This window comes from Podarcis pityusensis (assembly GCF_964106645.2).
Source record: "Podarcis pityusensis genome assembly, chromosome: 10".
NCBI classification, from domain to species: domain Eukaryota; kingdom Metazoa; phylum Chordata; class Lepidosauria; order Squamata; family Lacertidae; genus Podarcis; species Podarcis pityusensis.
In genome coordinates, this window is record NC_138035.1 from 43,877,981 (window position 1) to 43,903,199 (window position 25,219).

General features: G+C 44.9%; 2 protein-coding genes and 1 long non-coding RNA gene across 4 annotated transcripts in view; 1 reads left to right on the forward strand and 2 right to left on the reverse strand.

The window, feature by feature from the left end:
• KRR1 (KRR1 small subunit processome component homolog) lies at positions 1 to 7,604 on the forward strand. 2 transcript variants are annotated; one of them, XM_080971185.1, is made up of 10 exons: positions 1 to 153; positions 975 to 1,153; positions 1,978 to 2,112; positions 2,381 to 2,506; positions 2,686 to 2,769; positions 3,590 to 3,646; positions 4,002 to 4,172; positions 5,459 to 5,536; positions 5,630 to 5,723; positions 6,747 to 7,604. In XM_080971185.1, exons 1-10 carry the CDS (start codon positions 75 to 77, stop codon positions 6,878 to 6,880), a joined length of 1,137 nt encoding a protein of 378 aa, XP_080827311.1. In that variant the 5' UTR covers positions 1 to 74; the 3' UTR covers positions 6,881 to 7,604. The 2 variants fall into 2 exon arrangements, with proteins under 2 accessions (XP_080827311.1, XP_080827312.1); XM_080971186.1 differs by having other exon boundaries at positions 978 to 1,153.
• LOC308457407 (glioma pathogenesis-related protein 1-like) overlaps positions 7,577 to 25,219 on the reverse strand; it is a 27,324-nt gene continuing 9,681 nt past the window's right edge. The window contains exons 5-6 of the mRNA XM_080971204.1: positions 9,353 to 9,435; positions 7,577 to 8,129 (exon numbers count right to left, since the gene is read on the reverse strand). Of these exons, the coding sequence (XP_080827330.1) occupies positions 7,951 to 8,129; positions 9,353 to 9,435 (262 nt within the window). The 3' untranslated portion in view covers positions 7,577 to 7,950. The remainder of the gene's footprint in view (positions 8,130 to 9,352; positions 9,436 to 25,219) is intronic.
• LOC308457408 lies at positions 9,633 to 21,420 on the reverse strand. The gene is made up of 2 exons (XR_013976885.1): positions 21,049 to 21,420; positions 9,633 to 14,476 (listed from the first exon to the last, which is right to left on the reverse strand). It is a non-coding gene; the product is annotated as an uncharacterized lncRNA (long non-coding RNA).

Consider the following 25,219-nt stretch of genomic DNA (forward strand, 5'->3'; position numbering starts at 1 on the left):
CGCGCTCTTCCTCTTTCGCGCTGCGCTTCCGGGTCGCCCGTGTGGAGCGTTTGCCGGGTGGAGCGAGGGGCACCATGGCGACCCCCGAGGAGGCTGAGAGTGGGGAGGGAGCCGCGGGGGGGAGGACCCCCAAGGCCAAGAAAGCGAGCAAAGGTGACGTCATATCCCCACCCCACGCGAAGGCGTTTCACGCGGGTTCCTCCCAACACGTGTGGCGCCTTTTCGAGGCTTGGGTCTGTTTTGGTCGCTTCGTCTTCTATAGACCCCCGTGAAACCCGCCTTGGTTGCTTTTGTTGTTGCTGTTAGTGCCTTGTTTCCTTTGGGGGGGAGGGAAGAAGGATTAGGAATGAGTATTTAAAAAATTGCCAACTTCTTGTTTGTGTTTTTCAATAATAATAATATTTATTTTTTATACCCTGCCCATCTGGCTGGGTTTCCCCAGCCACTCTGGGCAGCTTTCAACAAAAGATTAAACATTAAAACATCAGTCATTAAAAACTTCGCTAAACAAGGCTGCCTTCAGATGTCTTCTAAACGTCAGGTAGTTGTTTATTTCTTTGACATCTGACGTCTTCTTGGGAAACACATAGAGATTGCGCTATTTTCTGGTGGTGTGAGCTTTCCTGGCATGCAGAAAAGTGGTGCCCGGTGGGAAGAGGACTAAATCGAGGCCGAGACGGGTAACACGAGTGTGAACTACGTAACTTGTAATAGTAATGTTTCGCGTGGGAATGATTTCCTAGAAGCCAAGTTGCATATGTTTCTTTAAGGTTGTGGTTTGGAATACTGCAGGGCATTTTTGTACCCTGATTTATTTTTTTTACAGCTGTTGTACTGCACCTCACGTGTTTTTCTCACTTCAGAGTTCAGAAAAAGTCTAGAGCGATAGTTGTGGCACCTTCCTTGGTCTCTCCTGCATTACACCCTTCCCACTTTTTCATTTAGAGAAAACTAATATGTTTCTTTATTGCTAGCAGTGGACGATTCTGAACTTCTCACTGTTCCTGATGGGTGGAAAGAGCCAGCATTTGCAAGAGAAGATAATCCTAGAGGTCTCCTGGAAGAAAGCAGCTTTGCCACTCTGTTCCCAAAATACAGAGAAGCTTATCTGAAAGAATGCTGGCCACTGGTGCAGAAAACTTTGACGGAACATGTAAGAATACTTTCTATTCTTAAATGGAGTGTGTTAACTTTCTACTTAAGAGTCTAGATTGCTGATGGCCCAGGTTGTGTTCTTATTTCTGCTTCCAAGAATGGAAATGGGCACAGGTTTCAAGCTACTTAAAATAATAAATGACTGTTTTCACAGCATTTTACATTACTCTGTGAGCATCTAGCTACTGTTTAGAAGTTGGAGCAGCCTGCAAGATCCATTGGAAATAAATCACATGTGTCTCTGCAGCAGATGTTTGAAGTAACATGAGATCTATGTGATGTTAATGGACATTTTTGCAGTTAGCAGGAATAATTATTGGGGAATCCTTAATGCTGGTTGCACATTTTGTTTGGAGGGTCCTTTGGCCAATATGTTCTCAATGGGATTTTTTATCTGCATGTGTCCACTTCTTCCTCATTGTTGCAAGTTCATTTGGCTGCCTCTCTGGGCCCATTCTGACCTCTTTTCAGAGGGAGTGGATAAGCCATGTGCAGACTACTGTTCTTCTTTGCTCCTCTCTTTGTTCTTTCACTCAGAGAGAGTAGGTAAATAAGCTGCAAAAGCAAGAAGGAACAGCAGTAACAAGACCAAGAATCATCTTCCTACTGGAGCATGAAACCAGTCCTGAAAGTCCTGTTAATTTAAAAAATACATTTTCTTTACAATTCCTATGTCATGAAAATTATCGAAATAACTTCTTTTTTGTTCATTTGGTATTCATATATATTCTGACTGTAAAATTTGTTTTTCAATTTAAAACTCTGAGGCTGTTAAACAGTAAAGTTTCTATATAGCCTGTTACTTCCATCTTTGTCTTACAGCACATCAATGCAGCTTTAGACTTAATAGAAGGAAGCATGACTGTCAGCACAACAAAGAAGACCTTTGACCCATATATAATCATCAGAGCCAGAGACTTAATAAAGCTTTTAGCAAGAAGTGTGCCATTTGAGCAGGTTTGTTCAGTGATAAAATAATTGTGGTCTGCCATTGCTACATTTCTATTAAATTGTCAATTACTATTGTCAGGAAAACCCCCCCACAAATCTGTGAATTAATAATCTGATAGATATCCTGGATTTATTAGAATAGTCATTCAGTGGAAGTGGCAGTCTAACTTGAATATAGAATCATTTTGCAGAATAGTTTCTCAGAGTGAAGTGACATTAAATATCTTTCTGCCTATATTTGTGTCTGTTTAACTGTCTCTGCTGTTCCATTTAGGCTGTACGTATCCTTGAAGATGACGTTGCATGTGACATCATTAAAATTGGGTCCTTGGTCAGAAACAGAGAAAGATTTATAAAAAGAAGACAAAGACTTATTGGTCCCAATGGATCTACTCTCAAGGTTGGTCTTACTTACTTACTGATCAATCATATGTATGTTTACTTAGAAATAAGTCAAAGTCTGTGCAGTGGGTTTTACTTCCTGTGCGTGAATTTAAGACTGAAGCCTTCGCGTTTGTTAAGAAAGCTGCTTACATGATTTGAGTCCTGAAATATTTCCCATATCTTTTTCTGACATAGGCCCTGGAACTGCTAACAAGCTGCTACATCATGGTTCAGGGAAATACTGTTTCCGCTCTTGGACCTTTTAATGGCTTAAAAGAGGTAAGATCTCTTTTCCACAGGAAATAATGTTTTAGAAGTTCCATGCATTTAACCCCCCCCCCCAAAAAAATATGGTAATTATACCTTATTTAAATGTTCAGTTTTTGTCCAAGGAATTCACTTTGTTATTACACTGTTGGTCGCGGGCATAGAACTTTTATCAGGCAGCTAAGTTCTGTGGTCCTTTTGTACAGGGTGAGTCCTTTAAAAGAGGCCCCGTGGATACAGAGTACACATGTTCCATGGGGCCTTTTTTAAAAGGCTCACCCTGTATTAGACAAAAAGTGCTTTAAGCACCAAGTATTTGCATCCATGCAAGCTGCAAAGTAGTGGAAGTGCACTAGGACAAGTGGAAAACATGATGACAAAGTTTTTGCTACACACAAATTTCCTTACATGGGTGCAGTATTGCTTCAGGGTACAAGTACCAAAAATCTTACTATTGCTTAAACCAGGCTTCCTCAGCCTCGGCCCTCCAGATGTTTTTGGCCTACAGTTCCCATGATCCCTAGCTACCAGGACCAGTGGTCACGGATGATGGGAACTGTAGTCTCAAAACATCTGGAGGGCCGAGGTTGAGGAAGCCTGGCTTAAATTGTCCATAGCATGCAAGCTTTTATGTAAACTAAAGGATCAGTTTGTCGGTCTGCTTCTTCTGAAACTTAGTGAATGGTTCTGAAAAAATCAATTAAATTTAAGATTAATTAAATAAGCTTTGCTTATTGAAATAGGCTTGTTCTTAGTATTATCTTTTAAAATACAGTGGTTTATAAATTTAGCCATTAAAACTACTCCATTTGCATTCTTAAAAAAAATCTAGGTTAGGAAAGTTGTTCTTGATACAATGAAGAATATTCATCCCATATACAACATCAAGGTGAGTGCAGTTTTCTTTATTGTATAAGATGTTTTATGTAAGTATCACTCTTTCCTTCCTGTAACAACTTTCAGTTGAGGTGCTGGTTACCTTTTAAACATTCTCCTATAACAAAATTCTTTTGTCATTGGTCATGTTAAAAAACATGAAAAGAACATGGCATAATTAGGCTTGATTACTTAGTTTATAAATTTGATCATTCTCACATTTGATACCTTATGTTATCTGCTATAATTAAATTATGTTGTTTTTATCTACTATAACCTCGCTTTCCCTGTGTCTCTGAATGTATTTTTTTAAAAGGAGCAGAGCAAATATTATGTTCTAATTTCTTGTTGTTTTAATGTGATTGAAGACTCTGATGATTAAAAGGGAATTGTCAAAAGACCCCGAATTACGATTGCAGAACTGGGAACGGTTTTTGCCTAAATTCAAACACAAGAATTTAAACAAACGGAAAGAACCACAGAAGAAAAATATCAAGAAGGAATATACTCCCTTCCCACCTCCACAACCAGAGAGTCAGGTCTGTTATATCTCACTTGAATTTTACTGCAGAACATTGATGAGTTTGAATTAAATTGATTGCACGTCAAGGAATCCAAATATACATTTAAAAGGGAATTTGCTTGCCTTTCTGTCCCAACAAAGGAAATCTCAAGGCAGTGGCAAAGAAGAATTAATATTCAGAAGAGTAGAATGCTATCTACAATCTATATAAAAGTGTTGCAGTCCTAACACTTGACAGAGCTGTGCAGTGTTCACAGCATCTAGAGCTCCACTTCTTGTGCCAGCCAGTGGCTTGAAGAAGTCTATATGTTTCCTGTGCCAGCTCTAGGTTGTCACAGCAAACCAGCCTAAATGAAGCCCCTTGCTATAGTTTGCTGGAAGCTGAAGTAGCTTAGGAACCAGGGCTGCTTCTTTCTGACAGAGGCAGACATAACTCTTCTGCTTCACTCAAGACCACCTCTAGTTTGGTGGATCAGGGGTTTGGATTGCTCTGTAAAGCAGATGACAATTTCCTACCAGAACGATAGCAAATGTATGCAGGCTGTTTTGAATTTATTTTGTTTCACTTTAGGTGTGAGTGAAAATTATGCTGGCTTTAGGGTGGGCAGTTGAGAAAGGAAAACAGGGCTTCTGCATTCTTAATAGTCATGTAACGGGAAATTTCAGCAGGGGTTGCTTACATGTTAAGTAAACCCCCTGCTGAAATTTCCATGGTCACTGTTGATGGGTTTAGTGAGTTCTAGTGTTTAATAAATGTTTCCTCATATGTACAAATGACTGCACAATTGCATATTTATTTGGTGTTGGTGATTAAATATTATTTAGTATTATTTATAAAGACATTTTATTTTTTATTAAACAGTTTAAGTAAAACAGTTTAAGCTACCATTCAGTTTTAAAACTCACACGACCATTCATATAAAATTATTTGCAATACAAAAGAAATTTGCTGATTGCTTGACTCTGCATGCTTCACTCAGAAATAAGTCCCATTGAGTTAAGTGGATTTTATTCATAGTACTGTACAGTATATGGGTATTAGAACTGCAGTCTAAGTTATGGTAGTACTTAATCCATTTATGATCCTTTGTGTATTGTGTGCTCATACATAAAACCTTGGTTAAACACTGCCAATTTTGTAGAATTTGCTGGAGCTTCATTTCAATATGTACTTTTGGGAGAAAGGAAAGAATACAGATTTAATGAATTTTTTTTAAAAAAATGCTTTCTGATTATTATTTTATAGTTTTTTAAAAAAATATTCAGTATGGAACATGCTAATCATAATTTTTATTTTTATAGATTGATAAGGAATTGGCAAGTGGTGAATATTTCTTGAAAGAAAGTCAAAAGAAGCGTAAGAGGGTAGAGGAGATAAAGGTATGGCCACTCTGGTGTCTTTTGAAGTTGTTTTAAAATATGCATGTTAATTGTATGTGCTCTGTCTGAAATGTATGACCTTTTTAAACTTAGGCAAAACAAGCAGAAGCAATCAGTCGGAGGCAAGAAGAGAGAAACAAAGCTTTTATTCCACCCAAGGAAAAAACAGTTGTAAAACCAAAGAAAGGTAAGATGAGTTCAAATTATTATTTGTTGTAAAAAACAACACCTTTTATAATTGAGTTCTCTTTTCAGTATTGACATGATGAAGGGAAATTATTTTGGCCTTTCTGTGTAATGAATTAACATTGGTCTTCTATGTTGACATAGTAACAAGTCTTCTGAGGAAGAGAAAAGTGAAGAATTATGTTTCTGGTTAGTGATGTATCACACCAAAGGCTCATCTCGTCTAGCATCCTGTTCTCACAGAGGCCTGCTGCAAGGCCATGAGCCCACCCTGAGTGCTGCATCCATGCTGCCTGTCCCACTTGTGATTCCCAGCAGCTTGTGTATGGAAGCATACAGTTTTGCTACCGCCAGGGGAGGGAAAACATAGCCAGTATGGCTAGTAGTCATTGATGGCTTTAATATTAATGAAGGATAACACCAAGTAACAAGTAGTTCTGGGGAGTTGCTTCAAACTACTTGATCATTTTGGTTGCTTATTTTTGAACCTTTTCCAGCGCTACAGTATAATTTTGAGGTGAGAGGACCAGAACTGTTCACAGTATTCCAGATGCAGTTGCACTATATATTTATTTAATGGCATTGTATTGGCAGTTGTATTTTTTTAATCCCTTTCTTAATGACTGCTAATGTAAATTGCTTTTCACAGCTGCAACACACAGGGTCAACACTGTAGTCAAAGTTAGTCCTGTGGTTAAGGAAGAGATCCTTTAACCACCATCACAGGTTCCGATGACACACTAAACCCAAATCTTTGCTTAACTGCCATCCTGTGCTGCCCTAAAAGAGCCTGAGGAGGAGCAAAGTTGGTGCAATCTCTTCTCTGCGAGGCAGTACATTCACATGGTCATGGTAATTCACTCTAGCCGATCACGACATGTGAATCAGGACAGTTGTTTGCTAAGCACAACTTGATGTCATGTTACTTGGTTCAGTGGATGTGTGTAAAAGTTTTGAATATACATTGGGTCCAATTTGTTTACCTACAAATACATAACCCATATTTTATCTCTTTTTTATGTAGCTTCGGCTGAAACAAAAATTGATATCCAAGCTATTAAAGAAAAGGTTAAAAAGGCAAAGAAGAAGAAGTTGGGAGCACTTCCAGAGGAAGAAGTAAAGTTAAAAATTGCAGCAGATGCAAAGAAAAAGAAATGATCTTTCCTTAAGGTTGTAGTGCTCCATTTTTTTTCCCTGGAGGAAGTTTTCATAAACTGCAGATTTATAACTGACTAGATGCATTGTCGTAGTGCACATCAAACTACTTGCAAATTTTGCTTTCTCCGTGGCCTGGAAAACCCCCTCAGTCATTTCAAGGGTTGCAGAAAGTAAAATTGGCAGCTTGTTCTTTGCATTGAAAGTTTTTGGTATGAAGGTTTTTAGCATACACAATATTACCAGATATTATTTTGTACAGTATATTGTGGTGTCATTTGCCAGAATGAATGGAAACACACACCACAGCCTTATACTTGTTGCACCTTTCAATCCCTGACCTCTGTGGGGAAAGTCTGCCAGGGGGCTTCTACTTGGTTTGTTGAATCTGTGCAGTCACAAGTCCTGTTTTATCAGGTCTCCCTTATGGTATAGAGTATTCATATCTCTTGCAGGCCTTCCCTCTGTAACAGAGGAATTTGGGGTGGGGATGCAGTAGTTGTGAGGATAGCAAAGCAAGACTTGTTTGCATGCCCACTCTATCCAGCTACCTGCACACCTGTACTTGGCATTTATTTGTGGTATTGTGGTGTGTGACTTATGGAAAGAAGGCAGAGTCTGAGAAAATGTTAAATCTTATTTTCCCCAAGTACTGTTTACATTTTAGACCCTACCAACAATTTACATTATCACTGCTCATTTTTAAAATAATACAACATTTTATTAATATTGTGGTCAAGATGTCATAAATTATGCCTCCCTGTTATGCTTTATTGATGTACATGAACACATAACAAATGCATTAAAATCAGGTAAGTAAAGAAATAACCCACCCCAGAAACAGACATCACTTTTGAACCATGAACTAAAAGGGTGCATTGTTTTCTGCTATCAATTTTTAAACAAAACAGGCAGGGATAGCTAGTGTGGTGTCCTGCAGATGTCTGACTACAGTTCATGGGATTTGTTGACTAGCCTGCTCTAAAGCAGACTTTGGACTTGACATTTAATTGTTAATGCCATCTACCAGCTGACTATGCTTAATCCACCAGCTCTTTATCTCCATTGCTAGTTTATTCATAAAAAAATATTGTGGGATAACGTTGCTTCACAAAGAAGACCGCTGCTAAAGTCCCTAAAGCAAAAGATGGTCTCAGTATTAGAATGGTGATACAGTACTGGTCACAAATTGACTCCTTCTGGTTACGAATTGATTCATCCTGGTCAGAAATTGACTCCTCCTGGACTTTACCTATAAATAAAAGTAAAAAGACATTAAGAGTAGTCCAAGTTTGAAACTTCCTCGATTATTAGGCTTGTAAATTATGAATCATTCTAAAGCTGACAAAACTTCTTGGGGTCTATGTAAAAAGCCAAAGTTCTAGGACCCTAGGCAGCCTGCTGTTTATGAAATAAATCTGTGACCCCCTCCCCCCTGGTTCTTCCATGTGTAGAGCAAATGCATCTTCCGTGCCTCTACAAAGTCAAAAGTCCCTGGAGTGTGCTGAAAATATTAGTCAACTAATTAGTTTTCTGCATGTATCTAATTCTACAGCATGCATCAGATTTGCAAGGGAGTCTGCATTCACAGCTGTCTAGATATCTGAAACAACATTTAATCTGGTGTAGTCTAAATTCTATCAAGATCTTATAGACTGGGGGTTATACATATGTTGTCTCTGAAAAACAAATCACATTCTAGAAACCACATTTCTCACTACAGGGTGCATTGTGGAATGTATCTGGCTGGATATTGGCTGCTGCTGGAAAACTAGCAAAGAGGTTCCAGCTCTCACTATGTTCTAGCTCACCTAAAATAATGGGGAACCTTTTCCCCATGTGAATATTCTGCATGGAGAAACTTCAGTATGAACAAAGCTGTACACTAACAGCCCAGTTCCAGCACTACTTTGCAAAGCTGCTACAAGTACAGCAATTATTGGTGGCAGGCGGCAACACACAACCAACTACATAATTGCAATTAAAAACCATTGTACAGGCACAAAAATGGACATAAGAGCACTCCCCAGGATTATACTTCCTTCCAAGCAAATAGATACTTCACCATAAATTTGCTTTGTCATTGTGAAGGGGTGGAGTTCCACAACAGACACACCACCACTGAAAAAAAGCCTGAAAATGTGTGCTGATTGTCTGCTCCACACTGAACTTTTATAAAGTATCACCTCCACATGATCCAATAGACAGTAATGAGCTTAAGTCATCTGTTCTCATATGAGCTTCTCCTACAAACTTTACATTTCCAGCTTCAGGACCTTGAATATTTACAGCCATCTCTGGCTATAATGGTGTGACGTAGGATGTCCCTATTTTTCCAAGAGGAGGTGGGACTTAACATTAGAACTAGGAGAGGAATCTACTATGGCAAGTTCTAAATATAATACCTTGTAACAAATGTTCAATCGATCATCACACTTTGTTTTCGCCATGCAAGTCCAATTCATTTTCACTTACCACATAGTTTGTCTACACATGGTTCTTCGTCACACTCGCTGCAGGGTGTTCCTCTTTTGTATGGCCATGTTGGAAAATTGCCACTGTAAAAGAACAGCTTTGTCAGATCACTTTGTGGAAAGAGGGGGGTACAGAATGTGATTTAAAGATTCTTATTCCAGTTACATTCAAACTGCTTGCTGTCTGTATAAATTCTTAATAATAGAGAGTAGGAATAATTAGATAGTTTCTCAGCCAGACATAAGGGACATTTCAGGGCATTAAACTTGTGATGCAGCCACCTTTTCGAAATCAAGACTGAACCGACTACACTCATCAAGTATCAATTCCCAGCTATGTGCCTGAGTTTAATGATAGGTTAAACCACAGTTTGGATTCTTGCTGTTTTCTATTCGACAACTGCTGAAAGTGGCACACGAGCTTTCAACTCCACCCAAGGTACTGATGTATCATGATCCCTTCTACACACTCATTTAACTCATACATTTTAAAAATTAACATAAACTGAGAGGTGATGCATTTGTCATGCAATAGCTGAAAGGAATTGTTTTATATTGAAAGTGCTGATACTGGTCTAGCCATCCCAATGATTAACTGGGAATTCAAACCCTCTTCTCCAATTTAAGATAGGAACCATACATTTGGAGATTTAATTTGAGACTAGGTAGGGACATCAATGTATGAGGCTAGGGAAACAAAAAGAGAAAGGGCAAGATTTTAACATTTAATGATTTTCTGTTGAGTTCTATTTCCCCCTTTTGTTTATGTATTTACATTTGCTGAAACCTGGAGACTGGGAATTAGCAAACTAAACAAATATTAATGTTCTTAATGTACAATGGAATACGTTTGTTTCCATGTCAACTTGTTTTAATTAAGATGTTTTGGGGAAATATTTGTCTCTAATGAACTCTCAAACCAAAGCACATGCTATCAGAATCTTACCTACATTGCCTGAACATAATGTTCCTAGGCATCTAAACAATACCATGTGTTGTTTTTATACCAATACTGTACACTAGAATCTGTTTACTGCAAACCTCCCATGTTTAATGAATGCATACCATTTCTTATTGTTTAAGGTAGGAATGGGGAAGCTGTGGCCCTCCAGGTGTTCTTTCTACTCCCAGCAGCCCCAGCCAGTATAGCCACTGATGGAAGCTGTAGTCCAACAATATCAGGAAGAGCATGGGTTTCCCCCATTACTGGTTTAAGGAATGCCAGAGAGTGATAATCTGCAATATTACACAAAAGCTCTGGTATTTATAGCACACTGAGCCAGGCCACTGCTTACAATGGTAAATAGTTTGTGAGAGTCTTGAACTCCAGTCTTCAGGAACGTTTTGCCTCCTTTCCTCACCATATTCATAAGGAGTATGGTAGGCACAAGGCACAAGGAGAAGGGGACAACAGAGGACAAGATGGTTGGACAGTGTTCTCAAAGCTACCAACTTGAGTTTGACCAAACTGCGGGAGGCAGTGGAAGACAGGAGAGCTCTGGTCCATGGGGTCACGAAGAGTTGGACACAACTAAACAACAAATGGTAGAGACAGGCCGCCTCCATCATCCTGTCTAGGACCAACTTCCATTGACCCTTCCTCTCCTGGAACTTTCTGTCCCCAGCTATTCCACCTACCTGTATTAGCATTGAAAAATATATCCCCCACCCAGGGATCAGTAACTATTTTATGATGGACCAGAGAGCAGGCTTAGAATGGTTCATATGTGCAGCATCGGTTCTTAAGATAACCTGATCTTGAACAATTCAGAACTCTATGGGGTTAACATATTCACTTTAAGCCTGGATAGAAACTGGTAACTCATGTGATTTGTGTGTTACATGCTGCCTTGCTCCTCCGACATCCTGGTAATGGTGTCTTCATTTAACATTGTATTTAAAAGCAGTCCTGTGTAAAGAGCTTTACAGTAAACTACTCTTCTTGGCAGTGGCACCCTCCCTGTGGGATGCCCTCCCAACTTTTAGAAGACATCTGAAGGCAGCCCTGTATCAGGATTTTTTTAAATGTTTGACCTTTAATTACGATTTTATATATGCTGGAAGCCACCCAGAGTGACTGAGGAAACCCATCCAGACGGGCTGGGTATAAATAATATAATTATTATTATTATGGATGAAATCAGTGTATATGTGTAATGAAGACTATGTCTACATTCGCCAGACTAGGTCTATTGCTGGATATGCTGTTCATCTTGAAACTGAACTTTAATTCTTACCATGATCAGAAAGGACTTGCTGGCCTTAACCCAGAGTTGCCAGCTTCTTGATTCTGGAAGATGCAAGAGTATTTCCTTCACAAGAAAACTTATTGCATTAATTATAAATCAAAAAGCTCCCTGTAATGTTGCAGGAGTTCCGTACCATGCCCTGAGCGCTCAAGATCACTGGGTCCAGACTCCCTGCAGCCTTAACCAAAATAAACAGCTGCCACCACATTATTCTCTGGCCACTGCTGAGTTTTCCAAACTTGCTGACATATTAAGGTGCTACACTCAATATGTCAACAAGTTTGGAAAACTCAGCAGTGGCCAGAGGATTGGAGAAGATCAGTCTACATCCCAATCCCAAAGAAGGGCAGTGCCAAAGAATGCTCCAACTACTGCACAATTGCACTCATTTCACACGCTAGCAAGGTTATGCTTAAAATTCTACAAGGAAGACTCAAGCACTATGTGGACCGAGAACTCCCAGAAGTGCTAGCTGTGTTTAAAAGAGGCAGAGGAACCAGAGACCAAATTGCAAACATGCGCTGGATTATGGAGAAAGCTAGAGTTCCAGAAAGACATCTACTTCTGCTTCATTGACTATGCAAAAGCCTTTGACTGTGTCGACCACAGCAAACTATGGCAAGTTCTTAAAGAAATGGGAGTGCCTGATCACCTCATCTGTCTCCTGAGAAATCTCTATGTGGGTCAAGAAGCTACAGTTAGAACTGGATATGGAACAACTGATTGGTTCAAAATTGGGAAAGGAGTACGGCAAGGCTGTATTTTGTCTCCCTGTTTATTTAACTTATATGCAGAATTCATCATGCAAAAGGCTGTGCTGGATGAATCCCAAGCCGGAATTAAGATTGGAAGAAATATCAACAATGCAGATGACACAACCTTGATGGCAGAAAGTGAGGAGGAATTAAAGAACCTTTTATTGAGGGTGCAAGAGGAGAGCGCAAAATATGGTCTGAAGCTCAACATCAAAAAAACGAAGATCATGGCCACTGGTCCCATCACCTCCTGGCAAATAGAAGGGGAAGAAATGGAGGCAGTGAGAGATTTTACTTTCTTGGGCTCCATGATCACTGCAGATGATGACAGCAGCCATGAAATTAAGAGACGCCTGCTTCTTGGGAGGAAAGCAATGACAAACCTAGACAGCATCTTAAAAAGTAGAGACATCACCTTGCCAACAAAGGTCTGTATAGTAAAAGCTATGGTTTTCCCAGTAGTGATGTATGGAAGTGAGAGCTGGACCATAAAGAAGGCTGATCGCTGAAGAATTGATGCTTTTGAATTATGGTGCTGGAGGAGACTCTTGAGAGTCCCATGGACTGCAAGAAGATCAAACGTACCCATTCTGAAGGAAATCAGCCCTGGAAGGACAGATCGTGAAGCTGAGGCTCCAATACTTTGGCCACCTCATGAGAAGAGAAGACTCCCTGGAAAAGACCCTGATGTTGGGAAAGATGGAGGCCACAAGGAGAAGGGGACGACAGAGGATGAGATGGTTGGATAGCGTCTTCGAAGCTACAAACATGAGTCTGGAGGACTTCCAGGTTAGCGCCTCCGGCAATGGCGGATTTCCTCTGACCAGGAGGAATCAGCTTCGTGAGAACTAGGGTCTGGACCGCCGCGGCGAGGCGGAGACCCATTAAAAACCACAGGCGGGAGAAGCCTGTGGACGTGGGATTCGGCTGGCACCTTTTGCGCCTCCCCTACTCGCGGGGAAACCCGGTTTCGGGGATCCGGAGCGACGTGGGGTGAATGGCGCGGTGCTTTGAATCGACTGCTTTTTTCACGGAGTGAAGCCGCATTGCTGTTGCCGGAGAGCGCTGACTTTTTCCTGTGGACAATTGGATTTTAAACAACTGCCCGTGAGTAGAACGGAAAATTGGATTAAGAAACTTTTTAATTTGGCACCAAAGCGGGAAGGTCTAAACAGGAAGTCCGCCTTCCGCTTTTGTAAATAGATTGAAGCAAAGACATTGCAAGCTAGAGTCTGGGAAGTCGTTTGTAAAGGACTAAATTTCCATCAGTTAAAATCACTAAACCCCCCTTGGAAGCAGGAGAAGAGGGGGGAATCTTTTTAGACTGTTTAAACCTGCAGAAGAGAGAGTAAAGAAAGATAAATTTCCACCGTCTTGATCCTGGGAGCGGGGTGTCAGAGACAGACACTTTGGGGAAGTTCATTGACTGTGAACAAAACGTTTTTGACAGATAGTTAAAAAAAGAGAAACATATTGATTCCAATGTTCCCTTTTGCATTTAAAAGGAACGAAATATCTGGGAAATGAAAGGAGCTTTGTTGCTAGAATCTGCTTTTAAAAAGACGGATACAAATAGAAATTGTTTCCTCTAGAGGGAGCTTGTGAAACTGTTGCTGGAGTCGATCTGGGGAATTCTACAGCTGTAGAGATAAAAGATCGTGGGAACTAGACACTGACCTTGAACAAGAATGTGCTCAGAAGAAGCTTTAGTGCTTGCTTTTTGCAAGACAAGTGCTTTGCTGGAACAGCTACATGAGAAGATGGATTTGATGACTGTTGCAGTTGGAAATTTTGGACAAACAGTGAATACTTATATAGTAACCACTCAGGAATCAATCCAGGAATGTGCTTTGACAGAGCAAGTGGTGAAGAAGATAAAGGAGGAGGTAGTTGCTGAACCTCAAGTACCAGAAATGGAGAGAGCTGCGGCCTTGCAGGAACATAAGTTGCTGTCTTTGACGACTAAACCTGGAAAAAGTCAGATTTGGAGAGATGGAGTACTGTTTGGTCTGGAGATGGGAAGTTGGATAGATCCCCCTTTGCAGGGATGTTTTGACTTTTCGGATCTGGCTTTGGGCCAGGGGGAGTTCGGAGTTGTGGGGGCCCTCAATCTTGGAGGGACTTTGAAACGTGCTGTCAGAGCTGCTTCCAGATCCTAGCTCACAGAGGATCACGCTAGCCAGCGATCATTAAATAAAAGTCTTTATTGAGTTACAGTTTCCATTCTCAAGCTGCTGCGTGCAACTCTACGTCTCATGGTTAGATCGGCGAAGCCCCATCTGAGTCTCCGCCCCTTGTACACCAACTTAATATCCTAGCCTTGCTCCACCTTTTCCGCCTGACTGTTCTTCTCTGGGTCCCTCTGCCCCCCGGGGTCTCTTCCTTCCGGGATTCCTCTGACGCTGACGCTGACCCCCCTGACTCTTCTCCCTCCTTTCGGCGGGCTTTAGGACCTGGCTCCCTTTCCGGGCTGCCTACTGCGCCACCTTCCTGTGCATTTGAACTTGGCACGCGCGCCCAACCTTCCACCTTCCGTCTGACCGTTTCTTCGCTCCCCGATGGAGGTGTGGCCACTCCTGACTCGTGCCCTCCCCCCTGTTGTGAGCTGCCAGCGCTTGATCCCTGGCGCCCTTCCTCTTCCCTGCTCTCTGGCGGTGACGCTGGTCCTGATTTCCAACTGCTCCCCTCTGAGTCCCCTCTGGCTCTATCTTCCTGGGGTGTCCCCCTAGGCTCCCCCCTTGCCCTGGCCACTGGTGCTCCTTTCTGTGAATCTTCTGATTCACTGGAAAGACTCGGAGATCTCGGGTCGTCGTCATCACTCATCTTTTCTTCTGCCTCCTCTCCCTCGCTCTCTGTTTCCTCCCTTGCCCTTGCCTCTGCTCCTGAACCCCTGACATCCATCCCCCCCTCGAAGCCCCCTCTTCCCCCCTCCCCTCCTTCCGGTGCGGGATCTGGGTGCTGCCGTGTCAGGGGGACGAATGTCGGATACAGTTCGCTTCCCGTGGCGGGCCGCCATCCGAAGTCTTCCGGTTCTTCCTCCCTGCTCTCGTTGACGACGGTCACCTCCGCTTCCATCTCTGTGCCGCCGTGCTCGAAACCCGGGTCGTCCCCGAAAACGTCCATGTCCGTCTCTCCTTCGTTGCCTTCAGGAGACGTTGCTCGTCCTGGACCCTCCAGCCACCTTCTGCGGAACTGCTCCTCTGGTCGATCATCCCACCAATACGAGGGTTCTGAAGCAGATCCCGAGGGTGACCCCTCTGGGGAACGGGCGTCTCGTGTCGGTTCCTCGTCCGAGTCGAACCCCCGGAACGTGCTGGCTGAAAGCGTGGGCGTGAAAAGCCAGTCGTCGAAAAAGTCTGCTGGCATTGGCCTATGTGGGAAGAGGGCATGAAACTCTTCTTTGAGCAGAGGTTCGTCTAAAGCGTAGCCCGGCACCCAGCTGTTGGCACTGGCCGGGGTGCCCTCCTTGGCGAGAAGGTATTCTACCCCCTCTTCCCCCCATCTGGAGTCCAAAATCTCCGTGACTTCGTTGATGCGCTCCTCCTGTGCCACTCCCCCTTGCCCGGTTCTCTCTCGGAGCGGACCCGGTGCCGTTCCTGGTTCCTGAAACCTGTGAGGTGCCTTGTAGGGAGTGAGCACCGATCTGTGGAACACCGGATGCATTCTGGAACCCTCCGGAAGAGCCAGCCTGAAAGCCACCGGGTTGACCTGTTCGTCGACTTGGTAGGGCCCCAGTTGTTTATGCCCTAGTTTCTTCTTCGCCAACGACCTGGCCGGCACTGCGTGGGCTGCTAACCAGACCCAGTCTCCCACATGGATCTCTTCGCCAACCCTTCTGTGTTTGTCCGCTTGTACCTTGTATGCGTGTTTAGCCAGCTCCAGGTGCCGCCGCAGCTGATCGTGGACCTCCTGCAACTCCGACGCGAACGCATCTGCTGTCTGCGGCTCCCCCTCCCCCATTCTTTCCAGTCCCGGGAAGGTTCTAGGGTGCCTCCCGTTGTTGGCGAAGAACGGCGTGACCCCCGTGGACACGTGCTTCGTGTTGTTGTAGGCGAACTCGGCGAGAGGCAGGTAATCCACCCACGTCGCAGGCTGTTGATTCGCATAACATCTCAGGTACTGCTGCATGATGGCATTGACCCGCTCCGCTTGCCCGTTGGTCTGCGGGTGTCTAGCCGACGCCAGGTTGATCTTGACGTTCAGGAAGCCCATCAGCCTCTGCCAGAAGTTTGAGATGAACTGTCGCCCTCGGTCGGACAGAATAGACCGCGGCAGACCGTGAACCTTGAACACGTGGTCTATGAACAGTTTGGCGGTTTGTTCCGCCGTGGCCACCTTCGCACACGGAATGAAATGTGCCATCTTGGAGAACAAATCCACCACCACCAGCACAGCCGTCTTGCCCCTCGAGCTGGGCAGATCCGTGACAAAGTCCAGGGCCACTCTCTCCCATGGCTCGAACGGAGTTTGCAGCGGTTCCAGCAGTCCGGCCGGCGGTCTGTGCACTGGTTTGGACCTCTGGCAGGTGTCACACCTCGCCACGTAGTCCGCGACTTCCCCTCTCATTCCGGGCCACCAGAAGTCTCTGGCTACTAATTCCACCGTCTTCTCCTTGCCAAAGTGCCCGGCAGTGGGCGCGTCGTGCAGCTGCTGCAGTACCTTGGCGCGAAGTTCGTCTCCCGGCACGTAGATGGCCCCTTTACGGATGAGCAAACCATCTCGCAGCTGGAACTCGTCGGTCGCTGCCGTGCCCCTGTGCACCTCTGCCATCTTTGCTTGCGCGAAGGAGTCATCCTGCAACGCTCGTCGCACCGCATCCAGGTCAACTGTTGCCGCCGCGCACGCCCACACTGTCGGTGCGAAGATGTGCATGGCGGCCGCTGGCGTTGCCTCCTCCAGATACTGTGGCTTACGGGAGAGAGCATCCGCCATGATGTTGGTGTCCCCCGGGACATACTCTATTCGGAAGTCGAAATTCGCAAAGAACTCAGCCCAACGTATCTGCCTCTGGTTCAGGAACTGTGCCGTGCGCCAGTGCTCTAGATTCTTGTGGTCCGTGCAGACCTGCACCGTGTGCTTGGCGCCGATCAGGAAGTGCCTCCACGCTTTGAACGCTGCATGAATGGCCAGCAACTCCCTGTCCCAGATGGTGTAGTTCTGTTCGGACTTGCTGAGCTTCCTTGAGTAAAACGCTCCCGGCCTCCAAACCCCCTGCGGGTCTTTCTGCAGCAGGACTGCTCCCACGGCTCTGTCCGAAGCGTCTGTCTCCACCCTCATCGGCCTGCTGGGGTTGACATGAAGCAGCTGCTCTTCCGACACGAAGAGACGCTTGAGTGCCTGAAAGGACTGCTCCGCCTGCTCTGTCCAGATGAACTTCTTTTTCTTGGAGCTGAGCGTGTCCGTGATGGCCGCTGTCTGCATCGCAAAGCCTTTGATAAACTTGCGATAGAAGTTCGCGAAGCCGACAAACCGTTGGACCTCCTTCCGGTTGCGTGGGCTTTTCCAATCCAACACTGCTCGGACCTTGGCGCTGTCCATGGCGAGCCCTTTATCAGACAACTTGTAGCCCAGGAAATCCACCTCGGTCACGTCGAATTGGCACTTCTCCAGCTTGGCGTAAAGCCTATGTTGCTGTAGCCTGCTCAGCACTTCCTTGACGTGTCTGTCATGCTCCTGCTGCGATTCCGAAAAGATCAGGATGTCATCCAAGAAACAGACGCACGTCTTGTAGAGGAGCCCCGCCAACACGTGATGCATGAAAGCTTGAAAAACGTGGGAGCCATTTTGCAATCCAAAAGGCATAACTCTATATTCGTAGGTGCCCAGGGGCGTGAACATGGCTGTCTTCCACTCATCTCCCTCCCGCATGCGAATGAGGTTGTATGCCCCTCGCAGGTCCAACTTGGTGAACACTCTGCCCTTCCGTACCTTTGCGAGGAGGTCGTCGATTCGGGGCATGGGGAAGTCCGATGGCTTGGTCACACTGTTCAAGATGCGAAAGTCCACTACAAGTCGTTTTTGGGGCGTGTCCCGCTTCTTAACAAAGAATACCGGACTGCCCCCCGCTGCCTTGGACTCTCGGATGAAACCGCGCTCCAAATTATGATCTATGAACTCTTTGAGTTCCTGCAGTTCGTCCTCAGACATGGAATACAGCTTCCCTTTGGGCAGCGCCGCCCCCGGCAGCAGGTCAATTTTGCAGTCATATGGTCTGTGGGGGGGTAGCCTGTCTGCCTCTTTCTCGCAGAAAACCTCCAAAAATTCTGCGTACTTGTGGGGAACCGCTTGCAGCGTGCCTAGCTGCAGCTGTGACTCCTCTTCCCCTCCTTCCTGCCTGGGCACGATGCAGTGTTCAGCGCAAAAGGAAGAGCCGAAGGTCAGCCGCCTCTGGTACCAAGCCAGCGTCGGGCTGTGCTTGTCCAGCCAACTCATGCCCAATACAATGGGCGTGTCCGATAGTTGAGTGACATTGAAGCTGATGATTTCCCTGTGATTCCCAAGTCGCATCACCATTGGTGGCGTCTGCTTCACCACTTGCCCCCCTAGCAGCTCCCTGCCATCCACCGTGACAACCTGCAGGGGCAGCGTGGCAGGCAGCAACTGTATAGCGTGCCGGTCGACAAAGTCCTGCCCTATAAAGTCCGCATTGCTTCCGGAGTCAATGGTGATTGGCACGTCCATGGTGATTCCATTGGGCAGCTGGAGCGACGCGGTGAGCTTCACTACCGGTTTGGGCGGGAGGGGGTCCATGGGCTGTAAAATCTCTGGGGACTGCTTCACTGACACGTCTGGTTGGGCCCCAGTGCCTCTTCCTCCAACCAGACTCCTTCGTTTCCCTGCTGTGGTTGTCCTTGCTGCGTTGCTGCAGTTACCATTGCTGAGGCTGCAGTGTGCTTGTGGAGCCTCTGGGGACACTCTTTCGCCATATGCTGTGGATCATCGCAGATGTAACACTTCCTGTTCCCTCTAGGAGGCTTCGCTTTCACTGCTGCCGGTGCTAGGGCTCTGGCTGCTGACTGAGCCCTTGCACCTCCAACCTCCATAGGTTCCGCTCCTCCTCCTGGCGGAGGCGTGGATTGCGCACGCGCTGCTTCTCTGGGAAGGAAGGAGGAGCCCCTGGCTGGTTCGCGCCCTCCACGCCCTTCGTCCCTGCTCCACGGACGTCCTTCCAGCCGCACCCCCACCGCCAGCGCCCTCTGAACGATCTCCTGCGTGGTCCGGGGTCTCTCCCCCCTCGCAATTTCATCTTTAACCGAGCCGTGCAATCCCTCCCAAAACAGGTCTCTTACAGGAGCCGAATCTCTGTCCCATTCCAGGGCACTGACCAAAGCGAAAAAGCGGGCATGGTACTGCCTTACGCTGGCCCTCCCTTGCTTCAGTCCATGTATCTCCTGCCGAGCAAGATCCACGTCAATGCTTGATAAAAAGCACCCATCCATCGCTTTAATAAAGGCATCCGCATTTTGGAGCGCTGGATCATTATCTCTCCACAAATTGCGCAGCCATGCTTTAGCATCTCCATGCAAATGGGACATGATGAATCCCACCTTCTCTTGCTCATCTCTAAAGTCTTTGTTCAGCAGTTGCAGTGCACACATTACATCTGCTCTAAAGTTGGGGTACTGTTGCAAATTCCCATCGAAGTGAGAGACCAGACCGCCTGTTCGTCTCCCCAACCCAATCCCCTCCGGTTTGGGTGTCAGTTGCCCTTGCTTCGTAAGCACTTCCAACCTGACCTGGAGATCCCTGTAGGCGGCAGCTGCGTCCTCCTCTCTCTTCCTGGATGCAAGAGCCTCGGCATTCAGTCGTGTCACTGCTTCTCTGAGTTCCACTATCTGCTGTTCGGCCGTCATGTTGTCTGCCGTTCGTGAGCTCGCTAGTAGGCACCCGCTTTCTCTCCTCTCCTCGAGGACGTAGATGCCCACAATCACGAGATGGGGCTTACTGTCAGAGCTGCTTCCAGATCCTAGCTCACAGAGGATCACGCTAGCCAGCGATCATTAAATAAAAGTCTTTATTGAGTTACAGTTTCCATTCTCAAGCTGCTGCGTGCAACTCTACGTCTCATGGTTAGATCGGCGAAGCCCCATCTGAGTCTCCGCCCCTTGTACACCAACTTAATATCCTAGCCTTGCTCCACCTTTTCCGCCTGACTGTTCTTCTCTGGGTCCCTCTGCCCCCCGGGGTCTCTTCCTTCCGGGATTCCTCTGACGCTGACCCCCCTGACTCTTCTCCCTCCTTTCGGCGGGCTTTAGGACCTGGCTCCCTTTCCGGGCTGCCTACTGCGCCACCTTCCTGTGCATTTGAACTTGGCACGCGCGCCCAACCTTCCACCTTCCGTCTGACCGTTTCTTCGCTCCCCGATGGAGGTGTGGCCACTCCTGACTCGTGCCCTCCCCCCTGTTGTGAGCTGCCAGCGCTTGATCCCTGGCGCCCTTCCTCTTCCCTGCTCTCTGGCGGTGACGCTGGTCCTGATTTCCAACTGCTCCCCTCTGAGTCCCCTCTGGCTCTATCTTCCTGGGGTGTCCCCCTAGGCTCCCCCCTTGCCCTGGCCACTGGTGCTCCTTTCTGTGAATCTTCTGATTCACTGGAAAGACTCGGAGATCTCGGGTCGTCGTCATCATTCATCTTTTCTTCTGCCTCCTCTCCCTCGCTCTCTGTTTCCTCCCTTGCCCTTGCCTCTGCTCCTGAACCCCTGACACGTGCCTTTAAATATCTTTTGGATTTCAGTGTTGACTATGGATAATGGGCTGACTTGTCGAGAAGGGATAAAGATATTGTCAAGTTGGAGTCTCCCCGAGAGAAAGGAAGGAAACTAAGAATAAGATCAGCAAAAGATAAAGTAAAGTGCAGGTATAAACATGAAGAAGACCTGCAGAAGGGACATGGAAAAGACTTAAGAGCCTCGGATAGAAGGTCACCAGGTTGATGGACTAGATGGATGGAACAGAAAGGACTGACAAAACCCGAGACCATGAAGAAGAGACGACGGATGAAGATTGGAAGAAAGTTTTAAAAATTCATTTAGAAAATTATTGTAAAATTAATGAGTATTAGAAAAATGTTGGAATGAAACTATTTCGCTTTAGTAGAAATGTTAAAAAGAATTATGTATAAATATGTTTTGTTAAAAAGAATTAGGTATAAATAAGATTTAAGTTTTAAGTTTTAAGCTTTAGGGTTTTTTATGGTAAGATAAGGTTAAAATAGATTAAGATAATTTAATGACAGAATATTGTGAAAGATAGAAAGGATTTGCTGAGATAATTAATAACTAGAATACAAAAAAGGGAGGTGTGAGGAGGTCGATGAAACAAGTTAATGAAAGATAAGGATTTGGGAATATTGGATTTGTTTTTAAATTTTTTGGGGTTTTTTGTTTTTTTTTATTCTGATGTATTGTGTGTTTTGTCTTTTTTTTTTTACTTTTGTTTTTATTGACTTATATTGTTTAATCTCTTCTTTTTGTATACCTTTTTTCCTTTTCTTTTTTCTTGCTTTTTCCTTTTTCTTTCTGTAATTTTAAATTCTCAATAAATATTAAAAAAAAAAAATACAAACATGAGTCTGACCAAACTGCGGGAGGCAGTGGAAGACAGAAGTGCCTGGCGTGCTCTGGTCCATGGGGTCACGAAGAGTCGGACACGACTAAACGACTAAACAACAACAACAACCACATTATTCTCCTGCTGTTTGGTGTACTCTGCATATCAAAGCTAACACATGGGATGAGATATACCGGTATTTTTCTTAGAATTCTTCAGACCAGAACAAATCATTCATAATTTTAAAAAAGCAAGCAAGAGAAGCACAAGCTGTGATTTTATAAATAAAATAAATCATCATCATCATCAATTCTGTCTACTATCCTACCATACTTGACTTTCCTCTGTTTACTATATGAACAGAACAACCAACCTCCTCTCCTCTGCCTAATCCCATTAAGCTCCTCTAATTGTCCAACTGTGCTTCTCAACTGACCCTCTCCAACTCCACCACATACCCCTTGCGGTAACTCATTCTTCCTTGACACTTACCTAGGCCCATAGTTACAAATGAAATGTGCAGCATTCGACGTAAAGCCTGTTACTTGACGACAGAAGAGAACGGCACAACCAACTTTGTATGTTGTTGCCCAAACCATCTGAAATTAAATGGGTAGATTGTGAAGATTATTTAGTATTAAGACTTATCTAGAGCAGTGTGCCATGGCACCCTGGGGTGCCTTAATTGGTCAGCGGTGCTGCAGGCAACACTGGCCTTCTCGTTCCCTCCCCTCTCTGATGCCCCCTCTCAACTCTGCCTCCCAAAGGCTTGCACAGCTATTCCTTGCAGCAGCTCCCCAGGCGAATGGTGTCTCAGGTGCTGGTTGCCAGGAGCTGAGGCGGCCTTGGAGTAAGCAAGCAAGCAAGCAAGCAAGCAGGCAAGGGAGCCCAGCCAGCCAATCCACCAGCCCTTGCAGTTGGGAACAGACATGAAGTCCCAGGCCCCTGTGGGCAGTGTGAGGAGGCACCTCTCTTTGAGGGAGGGCAGTTCAGAGACCAGGGGCAGCAGCTGCGGCTGCCCAGAGGACTCTGAACGACAGGAGGCTGTTCAAAAGGGAGCATGTTCCAAAAAAAAAAAAAAGGGGTGAGAGGCTGCCAGTTCTGCAGGCTAGGTGTGACATATCTGGGCTCCTGAGCCCCACAGGGGTGCCGCAGAAAGAATGTAGTTGGTCAAGGGAGCAGTGGACTCAAAAAGGTTGAAAACCTCTGATCTAGAGTAACAGCTAACTTACCCAGCTTCTTTGTTTTTCAAAGCAAAGCAGATTAAGGGATATTGAGGGCTCCCTCCCCCTTTCAGAGTCGGAACTGTAAACTGGACTACTTCTTTCTCTGCAATTAAGTGTGTGCAACACACTATTAAGTGTGTGCAACTTTCCCTCTGACCAGAAAATAATCATAACACTATTGATGTTTCAGTGGAAAAACCTTGAGATTTAGATGGGAAAATATAACATGGAGCACTTATACTGCGCTTCAGAATGTTCAATGCTTCACATATACGAGTTATCTTTAGAATAACCCTGTTATCATCATCAATTCAGTTTCTTACTTACCCTTCACAAGGTTCCAGGACAGATTACTGCTATTTAAAAATACATTAACAGTTTAAAACATCTGTTAGTAGGTTACTACTTGTATCTGCATCTGTGGGATACTGTTATGCTTACTGATTAGGGCAAAATCCGAAGCAGAGATTTTCTGACTCACAGCACATGTTAGAAAGCATACAACATCAGCTGTCAAGATGTAAGCATTGGCTTACCTGAGTGTAATGTCCACATACATCACTGCAGTATCTGGTATCATAGTTGTAATGCACGACTTCATTGTACCAATCAGTGAGGGCCGAAGTCACATTAAAAATCTGAAAGGAGCCAGTCCAAATATTTTCTCCAGCTGTTGTGAAGTTGGGGTGTACCTTCCCTGGTATTTTGATGTCAGAATTATGTTGAAATAGGCACCTCTTTGCCCAGCCTTTGGCAGTCTCTGCTAGTTTGTGGTCCCAGCTCTACAGAAAAGACAGATTATTTCATTTACAATGTTTAAAATCCTAAAATTTAGAAGAATTAAGGTTCTTACAAATTTAGTCACCACCCCTCCCCCAAAACATGGAAATAAATGCCAAATTAAGTCTTCTGTGTTAACTTGAATGCATGGGTGGAGATCGCAAACCACCGCCACCATATTGTGCTGATCCCACTCCTCCACTACTTGTTATGTAAAGGTACCTTGCACCTTTAGATTTTATTTTCTTAAGCTATTAATTTTTTACTTATTTTTCTAACCCCTTCACTGTTGCCAGCATATATCCACGTACCAATTTATGCCCTACGTTTACCTCCCAGCAGCTATAAGTGTAGGACAAAATAGCACAGTATCAACTTAAAATATAATTTGCTTCATTTTCACTTTAATTTTAAATAATTGCTGTTATAAACAGATGATATTAGCTTGTATGGTTACTATATGTTGAAGTTCACTTTGCTACTGTTTTTTGTTTAAATCAGAATTGTTACACTATAAGGCTATTGTTGTGTTTCAAAAGGAAGATGGGAGATTCAGTTCCATCCCTCTTCAGCTTTAAAGCCAATTCCCCTAAACCATGCATACCCAGGTAACACTCAGCTAGACACTGAGGACTTGCACTCTTCACTCAGGTCCACCACCTCTTCCCTATAGAGCAGGATGGTCCAAATTTTCATACCAAGTGGGCCACAATAGTACTTCAACATGGAACCCGTTGGCCACACACTGCCTTGATGCCGTGACACCCCTCAACCCCTGCACTGCCTTCTCAAAGTCGGCTAAGTGGGGCGCTGGTCTTTGGGAAGGAGGTACAAGTCTCTGGCAGGGTCCTACCACCTCCTTCCCAAAGCTGGGAAAGCGCTAACTAGGCTTTGGGAAGGAGGTGGGAGGACTCTAGGACTCAGAGCCCTCATATTTCCTTCCCAAAGCCCAGTACCTCCTTACTTGCAGCCCTCTGGCTCTAGAGTCCTCTAGGTTTTTCTCAGGGATTCTGATGCAGCACTCTCTGCTACCTCAGGCATTCAGCGTCTGACTGACTTGCCTATAGAACTCTCCTGAAGGCTGCCTCTTGGGACGTATGTTCTTCAATGGTTGGATCTGAGGAGGTCTGCAGGGATTTCTGCTCTTGGATTTTCTTAGACTTCCCAAACCTCTAAGCCCCAGTGCTCTCCTGCCTGCCTCCAGCTTCTAGTTCTTCCTGTAACTGATATTCTGTCTTCTTCTTCATGTTTCCTCTGACTAAGCATGATTGAAGTCTTAAACAACCCTTTTATTTAGAAACAAGGTCTCTTTC

Bases quoted from the DNA above. Each gene is read 5' to 3' on its own strand.
- KRR1 (XM_080971185.1), top strand. From the start codon at position 75: ATGGCGACCCCCGAGGAGGCTGAGAGTGGGGAGGGAGCCGCGGGGGGG. The intron at 154-974 runs GTGACGTCATAT...CTTTATTGCTAG, and splicing joins GGCCAAGAAAGCGAGCAAAG to CAGTGGACGATTCTGAACTT. The intron at 1,154-1,977 runs GTAAGAATACTT...TTTGTCTTACAG, and splicing joins AGAAAACTTTGACGGAACAT to CACATCAATGCAGCTTTAGA.